This window comes from Pleurodeles waltl, chromosome 7, assembly GCF_031143425.1.
Source record: "Pleurodeles waltl isolate 20211129_DDA chromosome 7, aPleWal1.hap1.20221129, whole genome shotgun sequence".
In the NCBI taxonomy this organism is placed as follows: domain Eukaryota; kingdom Metazoa; phylum Chordata; class Amphibia; order Caudata; family Salamandridae; genus Pleurodeles; species Pleurodeles waltl.
Window position 1 is genome coordinate 1,144,982,119 of NC_090446.1, and position 20,582 is coordinate 1,145,002,700.

The 20,582-nt window shown below is 46.5% G+C and overlaps 1 protein-coding gene across 1 annotated transcript in view; it reads right to left on the minus strand.

Moving 5' to 3' along the window:
- The window catches only part of QRICH2 (glutamine rich 2), a 479,286-nt gene that overhangs the window by 301,621 nt on the left and 157,083 nt on the right, over positions 1–20,582 (minus strand). Inside the window, exons 4-5 of the mRNA XM_069201754.1 lie at positions 4,447–4,497; positions 3,121–3,222 (exon numbers count right to left, since the gene is read on the minus strand). Coding sequence (XP_069057855.1) covers positions 3,121–3,222; positions 4,447–4,497 — 153 coding nt within the window. The remainder of the gene's footprint in view (positions 1–3,120; positions 3,223–4,446; positions 4,498–20,582) is intronic.

A 20,582-nucleotide genomic window follows, 5' to 3' on the forward strand; every position in this document is an offset into this window, starting at 1 on the left:
CATGTGCTCTTCCCAGCGATCACAATTTCGGTCTTGTTTGTTAAGCTTTAGTCAGCTGGTCTTCAACCAATGGGCGATTTTAGTCATGAAGGCATTGAACTTGATCCATGTAGTGGGCGTCTAGACCCCAAGGGAGAGAATGAGTTGTGTATAGGCAGCACAGAAGAGGACGTTGATGTTAGGAGAGCGGATGATGCTTGCTAGAGGAATCAATTATGCATCGAAGAGGGTTAGGCTCAGGGACGATCATTGGAGAACGCTGCATACGAGGACACAGCGTCTGAAGTGTATGGTGCCAGGTTGACTGACTGGGTCCTTCTAGTCATGAAGGAGCAGATCTATTGGAGTGTGTCCCCTTGGATTTCGATGTTGTGTAGGCTTTGGATGAGGATGGGATGGGAGACAGTGTCAAATGCTGCGGAGAGATCCAGGTGGAGGAGGGCAACTGTGTCTCCTCTGTACAGTCATGCAGATGTCATCTTTGGTGGCGATGAGGGCAGTTTTGGTGCTGTGGTTGGGGCTCAAACCAGACTGAGTGGTGTACAGGAGTTGAAGGTCATTAAGGTATTCGTGAGGTGTCTGTTAATGATTGTCTTTAAGACCTTGGCCAGGAATGGCAGCAGTGCAATTGGTCTGTAGTTGGCGAGTGATGAATGGTCAACAGAGGGTTTCTTCAGCAATGGGAGGCTAGTTGTGTTTTTACAAGCATCTGGGAATATCAAGGAAGAGGTGGAGGCCTTCAGAATGGGTAAGAGCATGGCGCTGATGGGTTGCAGTCCTCTAGAGTATGTGTGGGGGGGTCACATGTGGAGCCTCAGTGGATGGACGTTATAATGGCAGTGGTTTCTTCTGGGGAGATGATGAGGGTGATTGTTTCGGAGGTGGCCGATGGTGAGGTGAAATATTTTACAATTAAAAAGATTTATTTGCTTCTATTGTTGCTGGCATCAAGGCAGTCCACCAGAGTGGGGGATCTGGAGGTCCATATCATTTGATGGCAGCATGATAGGGCGGATTTGAACGTGGTCCAGTCTGCATTGTCCTGGATCCTTCTTCATTAGCATTCCAGCTGTCTGCAGTGGCGTTTCAATACTTTGAGATCCTCCATGTACCAAATGGAAATAAATATATCCCTACATTGCTATATGTTTTTCAAGCACTATTGGTATGCATTCCAAAGCAGGACCTGTGTGATATACAGGGAGTTTGGGGGACCCCTCATGTAATTGCATAAAGACCTGGTGTGACAACAATATTCCATCCTCAAAGAGGTCGCCGACAGTGGTGACACCTACCATTTCCCATGGTGTCAGTCTGGTGGATGTAGGAGTATGCACCGGGGTGTGCAGGCCACATAGAGGGATGTTTGAGGTGTAAGGCTTCATAGTATGTGTATGACGGAGCGCAGTCTTCCAGTATGTTATAGCATTATGCAGGAGTAGAAGGACCTTGGGGGGAGGCATGATACCTGTTAGTAGCAGTCTATATAAAACCCCGGAGCACAGGTTAGGTTGTATACAACCTATTTCCTGTAAATGTATCCCTGCCAGCCAATAAGAGAGCCATTGTAATTGGGCTGCGATGCAATAGGACCTGATAGTCGGGCACTCCCAATCCTTCACTCTCCATTGGCAGTTGTAGTTTAAGGAGGCTAACACGCCATCGACACTAAGCCCAAATAAGGTCAAGCTGGAGACAGTCAATGTCTTAAAAACAGGCAGAGGGATAATTTTCAGTAAATTTACCAAATAATATAGCAATTTGGGTAGCATCACCATTTTTGAAAGGCCCAACTGGTCTGTCACAGAGAGGGGCAGCATGACCTAGAACTTCACCTGGGCTCTCAGCGCTGAGCTATCCTTTAAGTAAATTCCCTTTAAGTAGATCCAAGGGTGATCTGTAGATCTGAATTCCCAGATACCTAAATGTGTGGTGTGCCACCAGGATGATCCATGTGTCCAGGGAATCGGGTCATTGGGCATATTGCCTTGAAAGGAAAACATGTGTGATTTGGCATGGCTAACTCAGAGGCCAGACAACGGACATCCCTGATGTGTTCCTCGGGAAACCGAGTATTGTGAGAAAATGCGCATACCTGTTTTGGCTCATACTTTGGGGGTTGGAATAAAGTAACCTAATCCAATTAATGAATGTGGGAGGGATACTGACATTTCGCAGAACCAAGAACGTATACTCCCAGTCCAGGGAAACAAATGCCTGTTGGAGGTCTAGTGAGATGCAACCAGCGTTGGGAAATGGATCATGTGCTATGTCCATTACCTGGTATAGGTGCCTGATGTTCAGAGGGGTGCTCCTGAGCGGGACAAAGCCACGTTGGTTGACATGAACTAGGTCAGGAAGTAATCAGAGCAGCCATTGGGCCAGCACTTTACTGAGGATTTTATATTCTAAGGTCAACATGGAGGGTGGTATGTAGGAGGAAAGATCTCCTGAGGCCCTCCTAGATTTAAGCAGGGAGGTGACTAGGGCCTGGTGGGTAGTTGGAGGCAGAGTTTCTGCCTTTAGGGACTCTGTATATAATTTCACCAGGCATGGGACCAAACGAGAGGCAAAGGTAGAGTAAAATTCGATGGGCATCCCATTTATGCCAGGCATGTTATTACACGCCATCTCCCTAATTGCATGGCACAGTTCAACTAGTGTTAGGGTGGCAAGAGACCAAGTTATAATTACTTTAGGGTGCAAGAAATAGCTACTTAGAAGAACTCTAAGTATAACTGCTGAATTTCTATGGTTTTGTATGAGTAAATTCAGAACCTAACTATAACGTCTCTGTAACGTTTGTTTTTTTAGTATATATATATATATATATATATATATATATATATATATATATATATACTATATATATATATATATCAATGACCAGGGGACGTGTTTCGGGATTGTTCTTTGTTGTGTTTGGACGGTCACAGAAATATGGTTGTCCTGCCAGCTTAGAATCTGGAAGAAACACTGTTGACAAGGGACTAATGGGAAGTTAAAGCTCATCACTCACTCGACCAATGGTGGTTGCGGGAATACTGCTGTCCTGCCTGCTGTCTCCAATATATCTGACAAGTCCATTTGCCCTTCAGTTTAAACCAACATTTTACTCACCGTGCGACCCTTCACCAAAGCTTCATGTAGGACCTCCCACTCCACCATTTTCTTCATCTCTTCCGGGCCAGGGAATTGCTTGAGCCTTTCTTCCATGTCTTTCTGTGCAAACAGATGGCAACAGGAAAGAATAAAGTAACAAAGGATCAGGATTAGCAGGTACAACATATGATAACTAGGACACCGCACAGCTACAGGAAGCAACACCATGCCATTACAAGGACAGATACCGCACACCTAGGAGGAGTCACAACTTGTCATTACATTACACGCAGCACACCTCTAGATGAAGTGACAATATTCCCTCACATGACACTACATACCTACAGAAAGCAATATGCTATTACAGGCCACACATTGCACAGCCAGAGAAAACCGTAACATGCAATTATAGGTCCTACAATGTACATTTAAAGGTCAAGAAGATGTCCTCAGAAGAATACACACTGCACCCCTACAGCAAAAAACAACACTCCATCACAAGGACCACTGCTTAGTTTGTAACAAAATAAATGCCAGGGCCTTCATCAGGAGGCCACTGCTGGTTGCATCAACCACTGCCCGCCAGTGCTGCCATGACAGCACCAACACAACTATTTTCTCTCAGACTCCTGTGAGTGTGACAGTTCAGACTATTCCAGGCTCCCACAGCTTTAAGAATGCCTCAGATTTTAGTCATTTTAAATGTGTTTTGAATTAATAGACAACACTTGTTGTGTTCATCTTTAAATTTCATAACCAGTGCCACCATGTAACGGACTGTCACAAGCGCTTGTGCTGAGCACCAGAAACCACCAGCTCAAATTAAGAACTGATAAGGACAAACACTGTACAGCTACATGGAGGGAAAACAACATGCTACCACAGGACAGACACTACACACCTAGACGGGATGACAACAAGGCGTCAGAATCACACAACCTGTAAATCAATATGTGCTGCAACACTTCATCCCAGTGAGCAAACTGCACATCTAGAGTGAGTGACAGCATGCCAGCGCATGGGCACACACTTCACATCTAAAGGAAGCAACAACATGCCAGCATAGAACACATGGTGCATATCTAGAGAGAAAGACAACATTCAAGAGGAAGTCATAACATGGCATCACAAAATGTATGATGCACATATGTAAGCAACATTGTCTTCTCTGAAAGGACACTGCTGCACATCTATAGAAGGTACAACATGCAATAACAGTAAAAGAACTGTACATCAATCAGAAGGCAACAGAAACATACAACATGCGCTTTCAGGACAGACACAGCTCATGTACACAGCATTCCCTCAGAAAACCACGCAACTTCACAACTCTTTCGGACATACTATTGATTGGTGTACTGTGTCCACATCCTCCTGCATCTTCTGCTGGTGTGCCTGTAAAATAGAACAGGAAAGAGAAAAGTCATGCAATGTGCTGCATAACGCCCCTCCGCTTCTGTCCTTGGGTGTATACTACAACAAATGCGAATGACAGTTGATTACAATGGGAAAGAAAACGAACCAGGCATTTTCTTGCATGCTCTAGAGTGTGTTCTTCACATCTGTCGCATGGGGCACAAGGATATCATGACACTTGTGCACTTTACATGAAAACAAAGATAATGCTTCAAATATTGATGGCTCTACTTTATAGGATTCAACATATATATACTGGACTATGCATGCCTCTAAACAGTGCTTGGGTAGAGGTAGGGAGTGAGACTAAGGGAAATCCTGGCTCTACAATGCCACAACGGATCCACTGACTGCAAAGCCTCCTCCAAGATCATAGGGGCACAGCAAAGCAGAGATAAGATGCTGCAATATAATATGCATGTGATTTTTATATGATTTTATGAGATTTTTCAAAGCCTTATGAAGTGATCCATTGGTTAGGAAAGCTTCTGCATGATTTACTTCTACATGGTTCCCCCTCCAGAGGCTAGTCAAAACTATTCTACTCCTCATAGAATTTACTTCCATCACAACATAGTCAAGGCGGGGATCAGACTCTGCAGACTGGATTCGGATTGCAGCTGTCATTCCATATAATACAGCTATGATTCACACTGCACTTAGAGTAGTTTGGATTGCTCATGCCAAAGTTATTTGTGAACATGCTAACACAAGGACACAAACGTCACATCTACAGAGACCAACAACATGCCAGCATTTAAAATAGTCTGCATAGCCAACACTTTCAATATTCATTTCTATTACAATCCTTAGGTTTTCTATTCCATGTGGCTTGATCATGGTTAACAGTATAGTTCAAGTTTATTTAAATGCATAGTTAATAAAAACCGATACATCATACATTTTTAAAAGATACTACTCACCTCATACAAAATAAAAAGCAAATACCTTCCATTCAGGTCTAAAAATTCTTCTTAAATTTATAAAATATAAGATCAGTATAACTAACCATAACTTTTCTTTTAATTATACATTTCATAAAATATTGCTGTTGTTACTTGTTTTTGCTAGCAAAATACCCCCTGATTAGAGTGAGTATGTTTTAGTCATAGCCACATAGGTTTTCCTATAAAGTGCATTGATTTCTCACTCTCCTCATTTTATGTATGCGATTCTAAGCATGTTAGAGAGGTATCTACAAGATTTCTAATATTTTTTCTTTAAAATAAGTTGTAAATTTATTTACAATTAAATTAATACTCCAGAGCTAAAAATACTTTCCTGGATACTGTGCGGAGGCCTTGTAGGCCAGCAGAAACATATATTACGTTTATACTAATTGATGAGCTTGCAATAACTTTTTAGATGTCAGGCATTAAAACTTTGTAAATCTGGAATTCAAGATACAGTCAGAAGGTTTAAAGCAGGTGATTACTGCTTCTCTGCAGGACCGTATTCCCCTCTGATTGAATGCTGCTTTTAATAGAGTTTTACGCTCATTCAGTAGGCCATTACAGATGCAGATCAGATGAGTAATGTCTTCCAGTCCACAGCCACAGAGCCTACACTGGGGAATTGTTGCAGTACATTCCCATGGGGCTTGGTAGACACCACCAGGAATAAGGCCATATCGATGTTTAATAAAAATATCCTTCTCAGCTTTTGACCATCCGGCCTCCAGCTTTGGTTGATATTTCAGGAGTTTATACTCATTTATTACCATCCAAGAGTGCGACCTGGCTGCTAACAGGTTCTTATCCATTATTACTGATCTCTTCTTTGCTGTTCGGTTTAAGATTTTTTTTAAATGCATAATAGGAAAGGTTTGAGTCACATAGTTCCCGTACTTTCAAAAGTTTTAATGCCTGATCTAGGTACTGTCTAGATTTTGGCTGTAGGATGCAAACTAATCTCCTTCCAAATCACCTGGCAGAGTTGATTTCCCTTTGATAGCTGTAGGTGTTTCCAAGTTTTAATATAGCTACATTCCCTTGCTATATTTTGGTTTAAGTAACCAAACTCAAGTCTGGTTTGAGCTTGGGAAGTATACCCTGGTAATTGAAATAGAGACCTAAATATTTTTCCAACTATACCATTTAGGGTGGCGGCATCTTGCCCACGCAGGGCTTCGCTACCGCACCCTATCGTCAAATTTTGTTTAGCTGCCACAACTTGTAGCAGGGGACAGTTAACAGTGTAGGAGGCTGGCCCTCTATGTAGTGTGCTAAGCTAAGTACACTGTCCAGGGGGTCAAGGCAACCACACATTGGATTACAGAGGTAAGAACTAGACCACCTAATGCTCTATTTTTTATGGTAACTTGGTTGAGCAGTCAGGTTAATCTTGGACAAGCGCAAAGCACTTGTTGTACTCACAGTATCAATAAATAAATAAGATCACACACTCAAAAGAATAACTCAATACCAATCAAAAAAAAATACTTCAGATTTAGATAAATGTATTGACCATCAAAATCAGGTAAGTACTTTTTAAGTTAGGGATTTTTTAAGTTTGATTAAAAATGTTCTTTTTTTGCATAATTATGCACCATAGGAATCAATGGAGAAAATACTTTAAAAATGCATATAAAATCATGCTATGTGTTTGCCAATGTCTCCTTTCACAGGTATGTTGAGGTTGTCGGAGGGCACTATGGACCAACTGGAGAAGTTTGGTCGGCTCCCGGTTTCAGTGGAAGCAGATGAAGAAAGTCGATGGAGCTGGTGCCAGGCCACTTCGGGGACCACTTGGAAAAGCGCTGCACAGGTGGACTTAAAGTAAGTCCAGTGGTTTGCCTTAGGGTGTCAAGGTCGCAAGGGGTGAGGGACCCTTAGGGCACAGCTGGATCTTCGGTGCAGGGCACAAGGCAGCCGGGTGCAGAGTGAAACGGTGAGCCAGCAGCTGTGCACAAAGGTGCCCTTGAAAGCACGAGGTAGGTCTCTTTGAGGATCGCTTGAGGGACCTCACGAACCACCTGGACCTCTGGTAGGAGGTCCACGTGGTTCCTGAGGTCCAGCTGGTTTCTGATGTTCCTCAACTGGGGGTTCATCCTGGTCCTTTTTCCGTATGGAATGGACTGTCCTTCTGGGTGTGCGATAGGAGGTGATCAGTAGCTAGGGTTTGCACAGTCTGGCCACTGAAGGACGCAGTGCCACCAGATTTGGCACACTGGCAGGGTTTCTCATCATGGTCCAACCAGTGAAGTTTGGTCCAGCTGCGGCATCCGGTTCCTTGGTCTGCAGCCGGTCAGTGAAGTGGCCTTCACTGGGTCTTTGGTTCCTTGATGGTGTGGAGTGATGCCTTCACTCTGGAGGAAGATCGTTGGCGATTTGTGAAGAGTGGAGGTCCTCTGGGGGTTTGAAGAATCTGTCCAACATCCAAGCGACCCCTCAGCGGTGATTGTTGATTCCTGGGAACAGAAATGCGCTGTTTCTCAGTACAGGAGGACTTCATTTCTTGAGGCTTCGGTCTTCTTTGTTGCTGGTCTTCTTTTGTCCCTGGAATCTGATTTCTTGGTCTAGGGATGTCCACTAAATATTGTATTTAGTGGGCATTTTAGGGGGTACCTAGTAGTGACCAATGGGTCATCTACCTTAGGGTGGTTACATCCACTAAGTGACCACTTCCTGATTGGCTATTTTCCTTCATATGCAAGATGAAGAAAAATTAAATGGAGGGTCACCTTGCATGCAACACTTTAGGTGTTGTAAAAGCCAGGACTGATCACTCCCCTGTCCTTTGTCTGGATGCCTGCAGTTGCTCCCGCCAAAAGTGGGGGTTTGCAACAGGAGCGGCCATCTGCTCCTAGCAGCAGGCTTGGGGGTCCAGTTTCAAGGGTGGTAAGCCCTTTGAAGCTCGCATGGAGGGTGTTAGACCTGACAGCCTTAGGGTGGTCACCCCTAACTTTTTGCCTGCCTCCATCCACTTTTTAGATACTGTTTTGGCTGGTTTTAAGACTCTGCGCACTTTACCACTGCTAACCAGTGCTAAAGTGCATATGCTCTCTCCCTTTAAACATGGTAACATTGGATCATACCCAATTGGACTATTTAATTTAATTATAAGTCCCTAGTAGAGTGCACTATATGTGCCCAGGGCATGTAGATTAAATACTACTAGTGGGCCTGCAGCACTGATTGGGCCACCCACTTACGTAGCCCCTTAACCTTGTCTCAGGCCTGCCATTGCAAGTCCTGTGTGTGCAGTTTCACTGTCAATTCGTCTTGGCATTTAAAAGTACTTGCCAAGCCTAAAACTCCCCTTTGTCTACATATAAGACACCCCTAAGGTATGCCCTAGTGTAGGAGGCTGGCCTGGCTTATAGTGGGTACCTTGTGGTACTTACACCCTGTGCCAGGTCCAGTTATCCCTTATTAGTAGAATAGAGGTGTTTCTAGCAGCTTAGGCTGATAGAAGGTAGCTATGGCAAAGCTTAGGCTGAACTAGGAGACATGCAAAGCTCCTACTATACCACTTATATCATATAGCACAATATCATAGGAAAACACAATACTCAGAGTTACTAAAAATAAAGGTACTTTATTTTTATGACAATATGCCTCAAGTATCTCAGTGGGTACCCTCAGTATGAAGGTAAGTAATATACACAAGTTATATGTACACAAACCCAAAACAGGTAAGAAAGAGTAAGAAAAGTAATGCAGTGTAGAATTACATTAGGATGCAATAGGTGAACATAGGTCTAGGGGCAACACAAACCATATACTCCAAAAGTGGAATGCGAATCACAAATGGACCCCAGACCTATGAGAACTTGTAGAGGGTCGCTGGGACTGTAAGAAAACAGTCAGGGTGTCCAAGATACCCCACCTCAAGACCCTGAAAGTACACCTACTACCCCAAAAGGACACAATAGTTGTGATAGGGGGATTCTGCAAGAACCACAGACACCATCAAAGCACTGAAAACAGATTCCTGGACCTGAGGACCTGCAAGGCAAGGGGACCAAGTCCAAGAGTCGCGATAATGTCCAGTGGGGGCAGGAGCCCAGGAAACCCCGGATGAAGGTACAAGGAAGCTGCCTCCGGATGGAAGAAGCTTAGGATTCTGCAACAACGAAGAGAGCTAGGAACTTCTCCTTTGGGTAGAAGATGTCCCATGGCGTGCTGGAGGTTGCAGAAGTGTTCCCACGCAGAAATACCACAAACAAGCCTTGCTAGCTGCAAGGGTCGCAGTAGAGGTTTTTGGGTGCTGCTGGGGACCAGGATGTCGCCCCTTGGAGGAGGAGACAGAGGGGGCGCTCAGCAACTCAGAGAGCCCCCACAGAAGAAGGCTGCACCCGCAGAAGTACCCCAGCAGGCACTTAGACGATTTGTGAACCGGAGCTGGCTCAGAGTCACAAAGGAGGGTCCCACGACGTCGGAGGCCAACTCAGAGGGTTGAGCACTGCAGGACGGAGTGTTGGAGACCCAGGCTAGGCTGTGCACGAAGGAATCCTTGGAGGAGGGCACAGGAGCCGGAGCAGCTGCAAATCACGCAGTACATAAGTTTGCAGTCTAGCGTGGGGAGGCAAGGACTTACCTCCACCAAACTTGGACTGAAGGATCACTGGACTGTGGGAGTCACTTGGATAGAGTTCCTGTGTTCCAGGGACCACGCTCATCCGGATGAGAGGGGACACTGAGGACCGGTGATGCAGTCTTTTGGTGCCTGTGTTAGCAGGGGGAAGATTCCGTCGACCCACAGGAGATTTCTTCTTGGCTTCCAGTGCAGGGTGAAGGCAGGTGACCCCCAGAGCATGCACCACCAGGAAACAGTCGAGAAAGCCGACAGGATTAGGCGCTACACTGTTGCTGGTAGTCGTCTTGCTACTTTGTTGAGGTTTGGCAGGTGTCCTGGAGCAGTCAGCGGTCGATCCTTGGCAGAAGTCGAAGAGGGATGTGCAGAGGAACTCTGGTGAGCTCTTGCATTCGTTATCTGAAGAATTCCCCAGAGGAGAGACCCTAAATAGCAAGAAAAGGAGGTTTGGCTACCAAGAAAGGAGGATTGGCTACTAAGAAAGGTAAGAGCCTATCAGAGGGGGTCTCCGACGTCACCTGCTGGCACTGGCCACTCAGAGCAATCCAGTGTGCCCCCAACACCTCTGTTTCCAAGATGGCAGAGGTCTGGGACACACTGGAGGAGCTCTGGGCACCTCCCCTGGGAGGTACTGGTCAGGGGAGTGGTCACTCCCCTTTCCTTTGTCCAGTTTCGCACCAGAGCAGGGCTGGAGGATCCCTGAACCGGTGTAGACTGGCTTATGCAGAGATAGGCACCATCTGTGTCCATCAAGGCATTTCCAGAGGCTGGGGGAGGCTACTCCTCCCCAGCCCTTCACACCTATTTCCAAAGGGAGAGGGTGTAACACCCTCTCTCAGAGGAAATCCTTTGTTCTGCCTTCCTGGGCCAGGGCTGCCTAGACCCCAGGAGGGAAGAATCCTCTCTGAGGGGTTGGCAGCAGCAGCAGCTGCTGTGGAAACCCCGGAAAGGCAGTTTGGCAGTACCCGGGTTCTGTGCTAGAGACCCGGGGGATCATGGAATTGTCCCCCCAACACCAGAATGGTATTGGGGTGGCAATTCCATGATCTTAGACATGTTACATGGCTATATTCGGAGTTACCATTGTGACGCTATACATAGGTAGTGACCTATGTATAGTGCACGCGTGTAATGGTGTCCCCGCACTCACAAAGTCTGGGGAAATTGCCCTGAACGATGTGGGGGCACCTTGGCTAGTGCCAGGATGCCCACACACTAAGTAACTTGGCACCCAACCTTCACTAGGTGAGGGTTAGACATATAGGTGACTTATAAGTTACTTATGTGCAGTGAAAAATGGCTGTGAAATAACGTGGACGTTATTTCACTCAGGCTGCAGTGGCAGGCCTGTGTAAGAATTGTCTGAGCTCCCTATGGGTGGCAAAAGAAATGCTGCAGCCCATAGGGATCTACTGGAACCCCAATACCCTGGGTACCTAAGTACCATATACAGGGGAATTATATGGGTGTACCAGTGTGCCAATGAGAATTGGTAAATTTAGTCACTAGCCTGCAGTGACAAATTTAGAAAGCAGAGAGAGCATAAACACCGAGGTTCTGGTTAGCAGAGCCTCAGTGATACAGTTAGGCACCAAACAGGGAACACATACAGGGCACGTACTATGAGCACTGGGGTCCTGCCTAGCAGGATCCCAATGACAAAAGGGCTAAAACAACATACATACAGTGAAAAATGGGGGTAACATGCCAGTCAAGATGGTAATTTCCTACACAGCCCCCTCCCCCAAACGAAGGACAATAAGACTAGCCTTGTCCTGATGAGGCTTCATTGTCTAAGTGGAAATATCTGGAGAGTCCATCTGCAATGGAGTGGGTACTCCCAGGTCTATGTTCCACTGTATAGTCCATTCCCTGTAGAGATATGGACCACCTCAACAATTTAGGGTTTTCACCTTTCATTTGCTTTAGCCAAAGTAGAGGTTTGTGGTCTGTCTGAACAATGAAGTGAGTACCAAACACGTATGGTCTCAACTTTTTCAGTGCCCAGACCACAGCAAAGGCCTCCCTCTCAATGGCAGACCACCGCTTTTCTCTAGGGGTCAACCTTCTGCTGATAAAAGGAACTGGTTGATCCTGGCCCTCAGAATACAGTTGTGATAAGACTGCCCCTGCCCCTAATTCAGATGTATCAGTTTGAACTATGAATTTCTTGGAATAACATGGGCTTTTTAGGACAGGTGCAGAGCACATGGCCTGTTTGAGCTCCTCAAAAGCTTTCTGACAGCTGGCCGTCCATAACACCTTCTTAGGCATTTTCTTGCTTGTGAGATCATTAAGAGGGGCTGGTATGGAGCCATAATTCTTGATGAAACCCCTGTAAACCCCTGTGAGGCCTAAAAAGGCTCTCACCTGGGTCTGGGTTGTAGGTGGAACCCAATCCATGCTAGTCTGGATTTTGCCCTGTAGTGGTGCAATCTGTTCTCCACCAACCAGGTGGCCCAGATAAACCACTTTCCCCTGCCCCATCTGGCACTTTGAGGCCTTGATAGTGAGGCCTGCCTTTTGCAGGGCCTCCAAAACTTTCCACAGGTGGACCAGGTGATCATCCCAGGTTGAGCTAAAGACAGCATTATCATCTAGATATGCTGCATTGAAAGCCTCCAACCCTTGCAGGACTGTATTCACCAACCTTTGAAAAGTGGCAGGTGCATTTTTCAAACCAAAGGGCATTACTGTGAATTGGTAGTGCCCTCCTATGGGTGAAAATGCAGTCTTTGGTTCAGCATCTTCTGCCAATCTAATCTGCCAATACCCTGCAGTCAGATCAAAAAAGTGCTAAGATACTTGGCAGAAGCCAGTGTATCAATGAGCTCATCTGCCCTGGGTATAGGGTGAGCATCAGTTTTTGTTACCTGATTGAGCCCTCTGTAATCTACAGAAAACCTCATCTCTCTTTTTCCATCTTTGGTGTGAGGTTTGGGTACAAGCACCACTGGGCTAGCCCATGGGCTTTCAGAAGGTTCAATCACCCCTAAATCTAATTTTTTCTGCACCTCTTGTTTGATGCAGTCTCTGACATGGCCAGGCTGCAGATAAATTTTACTTTTGACAGGTAGGCTGTCTCCAGTGTCAATTGTGTGTTCACACAAGGATGTTGTACCTGGTGCAAGTGAAAAGAGGTCTGAAAATTGGCTTAGGGGTTGTCTTTCTGTTCTGCAGTCAGACAATCTGCTAAAACTACTCCCTCCACTAAGGCATCTGCTTCAGTGGTGGAAAAGAGATCAGGGAGAGGGTCACTCTCTTCTTCCTGTCCCTCATCTGTTGCCCTGAGCAGTGTGAGATCAGCCCTGTCATAGTAGGGTTTTAGGCGGTTGACATGAATCACCCTAAGGGGACTCCTGGCAGTGCCCAGGTCTACCAAATAGGTAACCTCACCCTTTTTCTCAACAATTAGATGGGGTCCACTCCATTTGTCTTGGAGTGCTCTTGGGGCCACAAGCTCCAATACCCACACCTTCTGTCCTGGTTGGTACTGGATCAGAACAGCCTTCTGGTCATGCCATTGCTTTTGCAGCTCCTGGCTGGCCTTAAGGTTTTTACTGGCCTTTTTCATATACTCAGCCATTCTGGATCTTAGGCCAAGTACATAATCCACTATGTCCTGTTTAGGAGCTTTTAAAGGTTGTTCCCAACCCTCCTTCACAAGAGTAAGTGGACCTCTTACAGGGTGCCCAAAGAGGAGTTCAAAGGGGCTGAAGCCCACTCCTTTTTGGGGTACCTCCCTGTAAGCAAAAAGGAGGCAAGGTAACAGGACATCCCATCTCCTCCTAAGTTTTTTTTTAGGGAGTCCCATTATCATACGTTTGAGAGTTTTATTAAACCTCTCAACCATACCATTTGTTTGTGGATGGTAAGGGGTGGTGAACTTGTAGGTAACACCACACTCCTTCCACATTGCTTTTAGGTATGCAGACATGAAGTTGCTACCTCTGTCTGACACCACCTCTTTAAGAAAACCCACCCTGGAAAAGATTCCCAGGAGGGCCTTTGCCACTGCAGGAGCTGTAGTGGTCCTTAAAGTTATGGCTTCAGGATATCTTGTGGCATGGTCCACTACCACCAAGATAACTCTATTGCCTGGAGCAGTAGGAGGGTCAAGGGGGCCAATTATGTCAACCCCTATCCTTTCAAAGGGAACCCCAACCACTGGAAGTGGAATTAGATGGGCCTTTGGAGTGCCACCAGTCTTGCCACTGGCTTGGCAGGTCCCACAGGACTTACAAAAGTCTTTGATGTCCTCTGACATATGAGGCCAGTGAAACAAGGGGACAAGTCTTTCCCAAGTTTTCGTCTGGCCCAAATGCCCAGTCAAATGAATGTCATGTGCTAGAGTGAGAAGAAACTCTCTGTACTGCAGGGGAATGACCAATCTCCTGGCTGCTCCAGGTTTTGGGTCCCTTGTCTCTGTGTACAAGAGGTTGTCTTCCCAGTATACTCTATGACTGTCACTGACATCCCCATTTTGCTGCTTGACAGCTTGCTGTCTGAGACCCTCTAATGTGGGACAGGTTTGCTGTGCCACACTCAGCTCTTCCCTGGCAGGCCCCCCTCCACCCAAAAGCTCAGCAGTGTCTTCTGCCAGCTCCTCTGGTGTAGGTTCTGCACAGGGAGGAAATTAATCTTCCTCAGAAGGGGAATCATCTGTAGATGGAGGGATAATCGGTAGGTATTTACCCTTCTTACCCGAAGCTTTAAGGAGCACTTGGTCCATTGTTCCAGGATCCAAGTTACCCTGTTCTTTTTGCTTTTTGGTCTGAGCCCTGGTTAAAGCAAAAATATGCCCAGGAATACCCAGCATTGCTGCATGGGCCTCCAACTCCACTTCTGCCCAAGCTGATGTCTCCAAATCATTTCCTAGTAGACAGTCTACAGGTAAATCTGTGGCTACCACAACTTTCTTTGGACCAGTAACCCCCAGTTGAGATTCACAACAGCCATGGGGTGGCTAAGAGTGTTGTTATGAGCGTCTGTCACTTGGTACTGCTGACCAAGTAGGTGTTGCTCAGGGTGGGCCAGTTTTTCTATCACCATAGTTACACTGGCTCCTGTCTCCCTGTAGGCCTGAACCTCAACACCATTGATTAGGGAAAGTTGCTTGTACTTATCCATATTAAGGGGACAAGCAACCAAGGTGGCAAAATGAATGCCACCATCAGAGACTAAACCAGCCTCTGTGGTCTCCCTAATAAGATCAACCCCAACTACATTGCCAATAGTGAGCCCAGCTACACCCTTGGATTGGCTATTAGTAGTAGATTTCCCACCACCACTGCTATTACTAGGGGCACTAGAATTTGCAGCAGGGGTTGTGATGGTGGGAGGTTTGGTGTTTTTCTTTGGGCAAGTGGAATCAGTTGCCCAATGGCCTTTGACTTTAGTATACTCATAACACCAAGGCTTATTTTGGTTGATTATTAGAAGAGGATTTGGACCCACCTCCCCCAGGGGATTTTTGTGGGCCTGATGAAGACTCAGAATGCTTACTTTTGTTCCCACCCTTCTCAGAAGACTTACCATCCTTCTTCTTGCCATCCTTGTCACCCCCTGTATGAACTTTTCTGTTCACCCTTGTTCTGACCCATTTGTCTGTCTTATTTCCCAATTCTTGGGAATTCTTGGGGAGAGGTCAGATCAGAGTCCACTAGGTATTGGTGCAACAAGTCAGACACACAGTTGTTTAGAATATGCTCTCTCAGAATAAGATTATACAGTCTTTCATAGTCAGAAACTTTACTGCCATGCAACCACCCTTCCAGGGCCTTCACTGAACAGTCCACAAAATCTGTCCAGTCTTGAGAAGACTCTTTTCTGGTGTCTGTGAACTTAATCCTGTATTGTTCAGTGGTTAAGCCAAATCCATCCAAGAGTGCATCTTTCAAAACTTTGTAGTTATTGGCTTCACTTTCTCTAACAGTAAGGAGCCTATCCCTACCCTTTCCAGTGAAAGATAGCTACAAAATAGTAGCCCACTGCCTTTGAGGGACCAACTGTACCATACAGGCCCTCTCAAGTGCAGAAACCACTTATTAATGTCATCCCCCTCCTTGTAAGGGGGGACTATCTTGTGCAGATTCCTGGAATCTTGCTCTCTAACAGGATTGCTATCAGGAATACTGCTGCTGCCACCATGGTGAACTAACCCCAACCTCTGTCTTTCCCTCTCTATGTCTAGGGATTCCCTATCTAAGGCCAGCTGCCTCTGTTTAAGCTTCAGTCTGGTCCCTTCAACCCTCAACTTTTTGAGTTCCCTTTCTAACAAGTTATCCTCAGGGTGGGTGGGTGGGAATGCTTTGACACAGAGGAAATGTGGGAAGTTTCAGAGGGGGACCTGTCCCTAACTGTCTGGACCCTAGTAACCTGGCCTCTAGGGATAAAAGATGCCCTACTGTTATGGGAACCTCTATCACTACCAGCATCATTAGGTGCCCTGCTAGGGGCAGACCCTTGTAAGAACCAGCTTCTCCAGGGGACTCCTCTGAATCAGACTGGGAAGCTTCTCCCTTTTCTAACCTCTCATTTGATGGTCCAGACTGGTTCTGGTCATCTACAACAAACATGTTAAAGAGAAACTCTTTTGTAGGGTTCTTTCGTATATACTCAAACCTCTATCCAGGCAGACACCCCTCAAACTTTTATAGTTTAAACTCTCATATGTTGCATTAACAGTTTTGGGAGTGGGCTCTACAACAGACATGATAGTATAGGTTTAAGGATAGTGAGAAAGAAAGAAAAAAGTTTTAGAACTTTAGAAAGCACAGAAAAAAAACTTTTTCTAACTTTGGGCAAACTTTTAGAAGTTTTCAAAAACTTTTCAGAACTTTGTTAAAAGTTTTAGAATAAAAAAGTAAACTTTTTTGGTGAAATGTACATATACTGAACTATTTGGTATATGATTCTCTTATGAAAAGTACAACATGACAAAGTGGTAAACCAGTTGCAAGTACTTATCCCACTGCTGCCCAACCAATGTAGGAGGCTGGCCTGGCATATAGTGGGTACCTTGTGGTACTTACACCCTGTGCCAGGTCCAGTTATCCCTTATTAGTAGAATAGAGGTGTTTCTAGCAGCTTAGGCTGATAGGAGGTTGCTATGGCAAAGCTTAGGCTGAACTAGGAGACATGCAAAGCTCCTACTATACCACTTATATCATATAGCACAATATCATAAGAAAACACAATACTCAGAGTTACTAAAAATAAAGGTACTTTATTTTTATGACAATATGCCACAAGTATCTCAGTGAGTACCCTCAGTATGAAGGTAAGTAATATACACAAGTTATATGTATACAAACCCAAAACAGGTAAGTAAGAGTAAGAAAAGTAATGCATACAGTGTAGAATTACAATAGGATGCAATAGGTGAACATAGGTCTAGGGGCAACACAAACCATATACTCCAAAAGTGGAATGCGAATCACGAATGGACCCCAGACCTATGGGAGCTTGTAGAGGGTCGCTGGGACTGTAAGAAAACAGTCAGGGTGTCTAAGATACCCCACCCCCAAGACCCTGAAAAGTAGGAGTAAAGTACACCTACTACCCCAAAAGGACACAATAATCGTGATAGGGGGATTCTGCAAGAACCACAAACACCAGCAAAGCACTGAAGACGGATTCCTGGACCTGAGGACCTGCAAGGCAAGGGGACCAAGTCCAAGAATCGCGATATTGTCCAGGGGGTGCAGGAGCCCAGGAAACCCCGGATGAAGGTGCAAGGAAGCTGCCTCCGGATGGAAGAAGCTTAGGATTCTGAAACAACGAAGAGAGCTAGGAACTTCTCCTTTGGGTGGAAGATGTCCCATGGTGTGCTGAAGGTTGCAGAAGTGTTCCCACGCAGAAATACCACAAACAAGCCTTGCTAGCTGCAAGGGTCGCAGTAGAGGTTTTTGGGTGCTGCTGGGGACCAGGATGTCGCCCCTTGGAGGAGGAGACAGATGGGGCGCTCAGCAACTCAGAGAGCCCCCACAGAAGCAGGCTGCACCCGCAGAAGTACCGGAGCAGGCACTTAGAAGATTTGTGAACCGGAGCTGGCTCAGAGTCACAAAGGGAGGGTCCCACGATGTCGGGCCATCTCAGAGGGTTGACCACTGCAGGACGGAGTGCGGGGGACACAGGCTAGGCTGTGCACGAAGGAATCCTTGGAGGAGGGCACAGGAGCCAGAGCAGCTGCAAATCACGCAGCACACAGGTTTGCAGTCTAGCGTGGGGAGGCAAGGACTTACCTCCACCAAACTTGGACTGAAGGATCACTGGACTGTGGGAGTCACTTGGATAGAGTTCCTGTGTTCCAGGGACCACGCTCGTCAGGATGAGAGGGGACCCAGAGGACCGGTGATGCAGTCTTTTGGTGCTAGCGTTAGCAGGGGGAAGATTCCGTCAACCCACAGGAGATTTCTTCTTGGCTTCCAGTGCAGGGTGAAGGCAGGTGACCCCCAGAGCATGCACCACCAGGAAACAGTCGAGAAAGCCGGCAGGATTAGGCGCTACAATGTTGCTGGTAGTCGTCTTGCTACTTTGTTGCGGTTTTGCAGGCGTCCTGGAGCAGTCAGCGCTCGATCCTTGCCAGAAGTCAAAGAAGGAAGTGCTGAGGAACTCTGGTGAGCTCTGCATTCATTATATGAAGAATTCCCCAGAGGAGAGACCCTAAATAGCCAGAAAAGGAGGTTTGGCTACCAAGAAAGGAGGATTAGCTACCAAGAAAGGTAAGAGCCTATCAGAGGGGGTCTCTGACGCCACCTGCTGGCACTGGCCACTCAGCAGTCCAGTGTATCCCCAACACCTCTGTTTCCAAGATGGCAGAGGTCTGGGACACACGGGAGGAGCTCTGGGCACCTCCCCTGGGAGGTACTGGTCAGGGGAGTGGTCACTCCCCTTTCCTTTGCCCAGTTTCGCGCCAGAGCAGGGCTGGTGGATCCCTGAACCGGTGTAGACTGGCTTATGCGGAGATGGGCACCATCTGTGCCCATCAAAGCATTTCCAGAGGCTGGGGGAGGCTACTCCTCCCCAGCCCTTCACACCTATTTCCAAAAGGAGAGGGTGTAACGCCCTCTCTCAGAGGAAATCCTTTGTTCTGCCTTCCAGGGCCTAGACCCCAGGAGGGAAGAATCCTGTTTGAGGGGTTGGCAGCAGCAGCAGCTGCAGTGGAAACCCCGAAAAGGCAGTTTGGCAGTATCCGGCTTCTGTGCTAGAGACACAGGGGATCATGGAATTGTCCCCCCAACACCAGAATGGTGTTGGGGTGACAATTCCATGATCTTAGACATGTTACATGGCCATGTTCGGAGTTACCATTGTGACGCTATACATAGGTAGTGACCTATGTATAGTCCACGCGTGTAATGGTGTCCCCGCACTCACAAAGTCCGGGGAAATTGCCCTGAACGATGTGGGGGCACCTTGGCTAGTGCCAGGGTGCCCACACACTAAGTAACTTGGCACCCAACCTTCACCAAGTGAGGGTTAGACATATAGGTGACTTATAAGTTACTTATGTGCAGTGAAAAATGGCTGTGAAATAACGTGGATGTTATTTCACTCAGGCTGCAGTGGCAGGCCTGTGTAAGAATTGTCTGAGCTCCCTATGGGTGGCAGAAGAAATGCTGAAGCCCATAGGGATCTCCTGGAACCCCAATAACCTGGGTACCCAAGTACCATATACAAGGGAATTATTTGGGTGTCCCAGTGTGCCAATGAGAATTGGTAAATTTAGTCACTAGCCTGCAGTGACAAATTTAGAAAGCAGAGAGAGCATAAACACTGAGGTTCTGGTTAGCAGAGCCTCAGTGATACAGTTAGGCACCACACAGGGAACACATACAGGGCACATACTATGAGCACTGAGGTCCTGCCTAGCAGGATCCCAGTGACACAAGGGCTAAAACAACATACATACAGTGAAAAATGGGGGTAACATGCCAGGCAAGATGGTACTTTCCTACACCTAGGTAACCCATAGGGCAGGGTGCTGTGTAGGCAAAAGGAAGAGCATGTACCTGTGTAGTTTACATGTCCTGGTAGTGTAAAACTCCTAAATTCGTTTTTACACTGCTGTGAGGCCTGTTCCCTTCATAGGCTAACATTGGGGCTGCCCTCATACATTGTTTGAGTGGTAGCTGCTGATCTGAAAGGAGTAGGAAGGTCATATTTAGTATGGCCAGAAGGGTGATATCAAATCCTGCTGACTGGTGAAGTTGGATTTAATATTACTATTTTAGAAATGCCACTTTTAGAAAGTGAGCATTTCTCTGCACTGAAATCTTTCTGTGCCTTACAATCCAGGTCTGGCTGGGTTTAGTTGACAGCCCCTTGTGCATTCACTCAGACACACCCTGTACACAGGATACTCAGCCTCACTTGCATACATCTGCATTTTGAATGGGTCTTCCTGGACTGGGAGGATGGAGGGCCTGCCTTCACACAAAGGACTGCCACACACCCTACTGTGACCCTGGCAGACAGGATTCAACGGAAAGGGGACCACTCTTTGAAGTCTCCCCCACTTC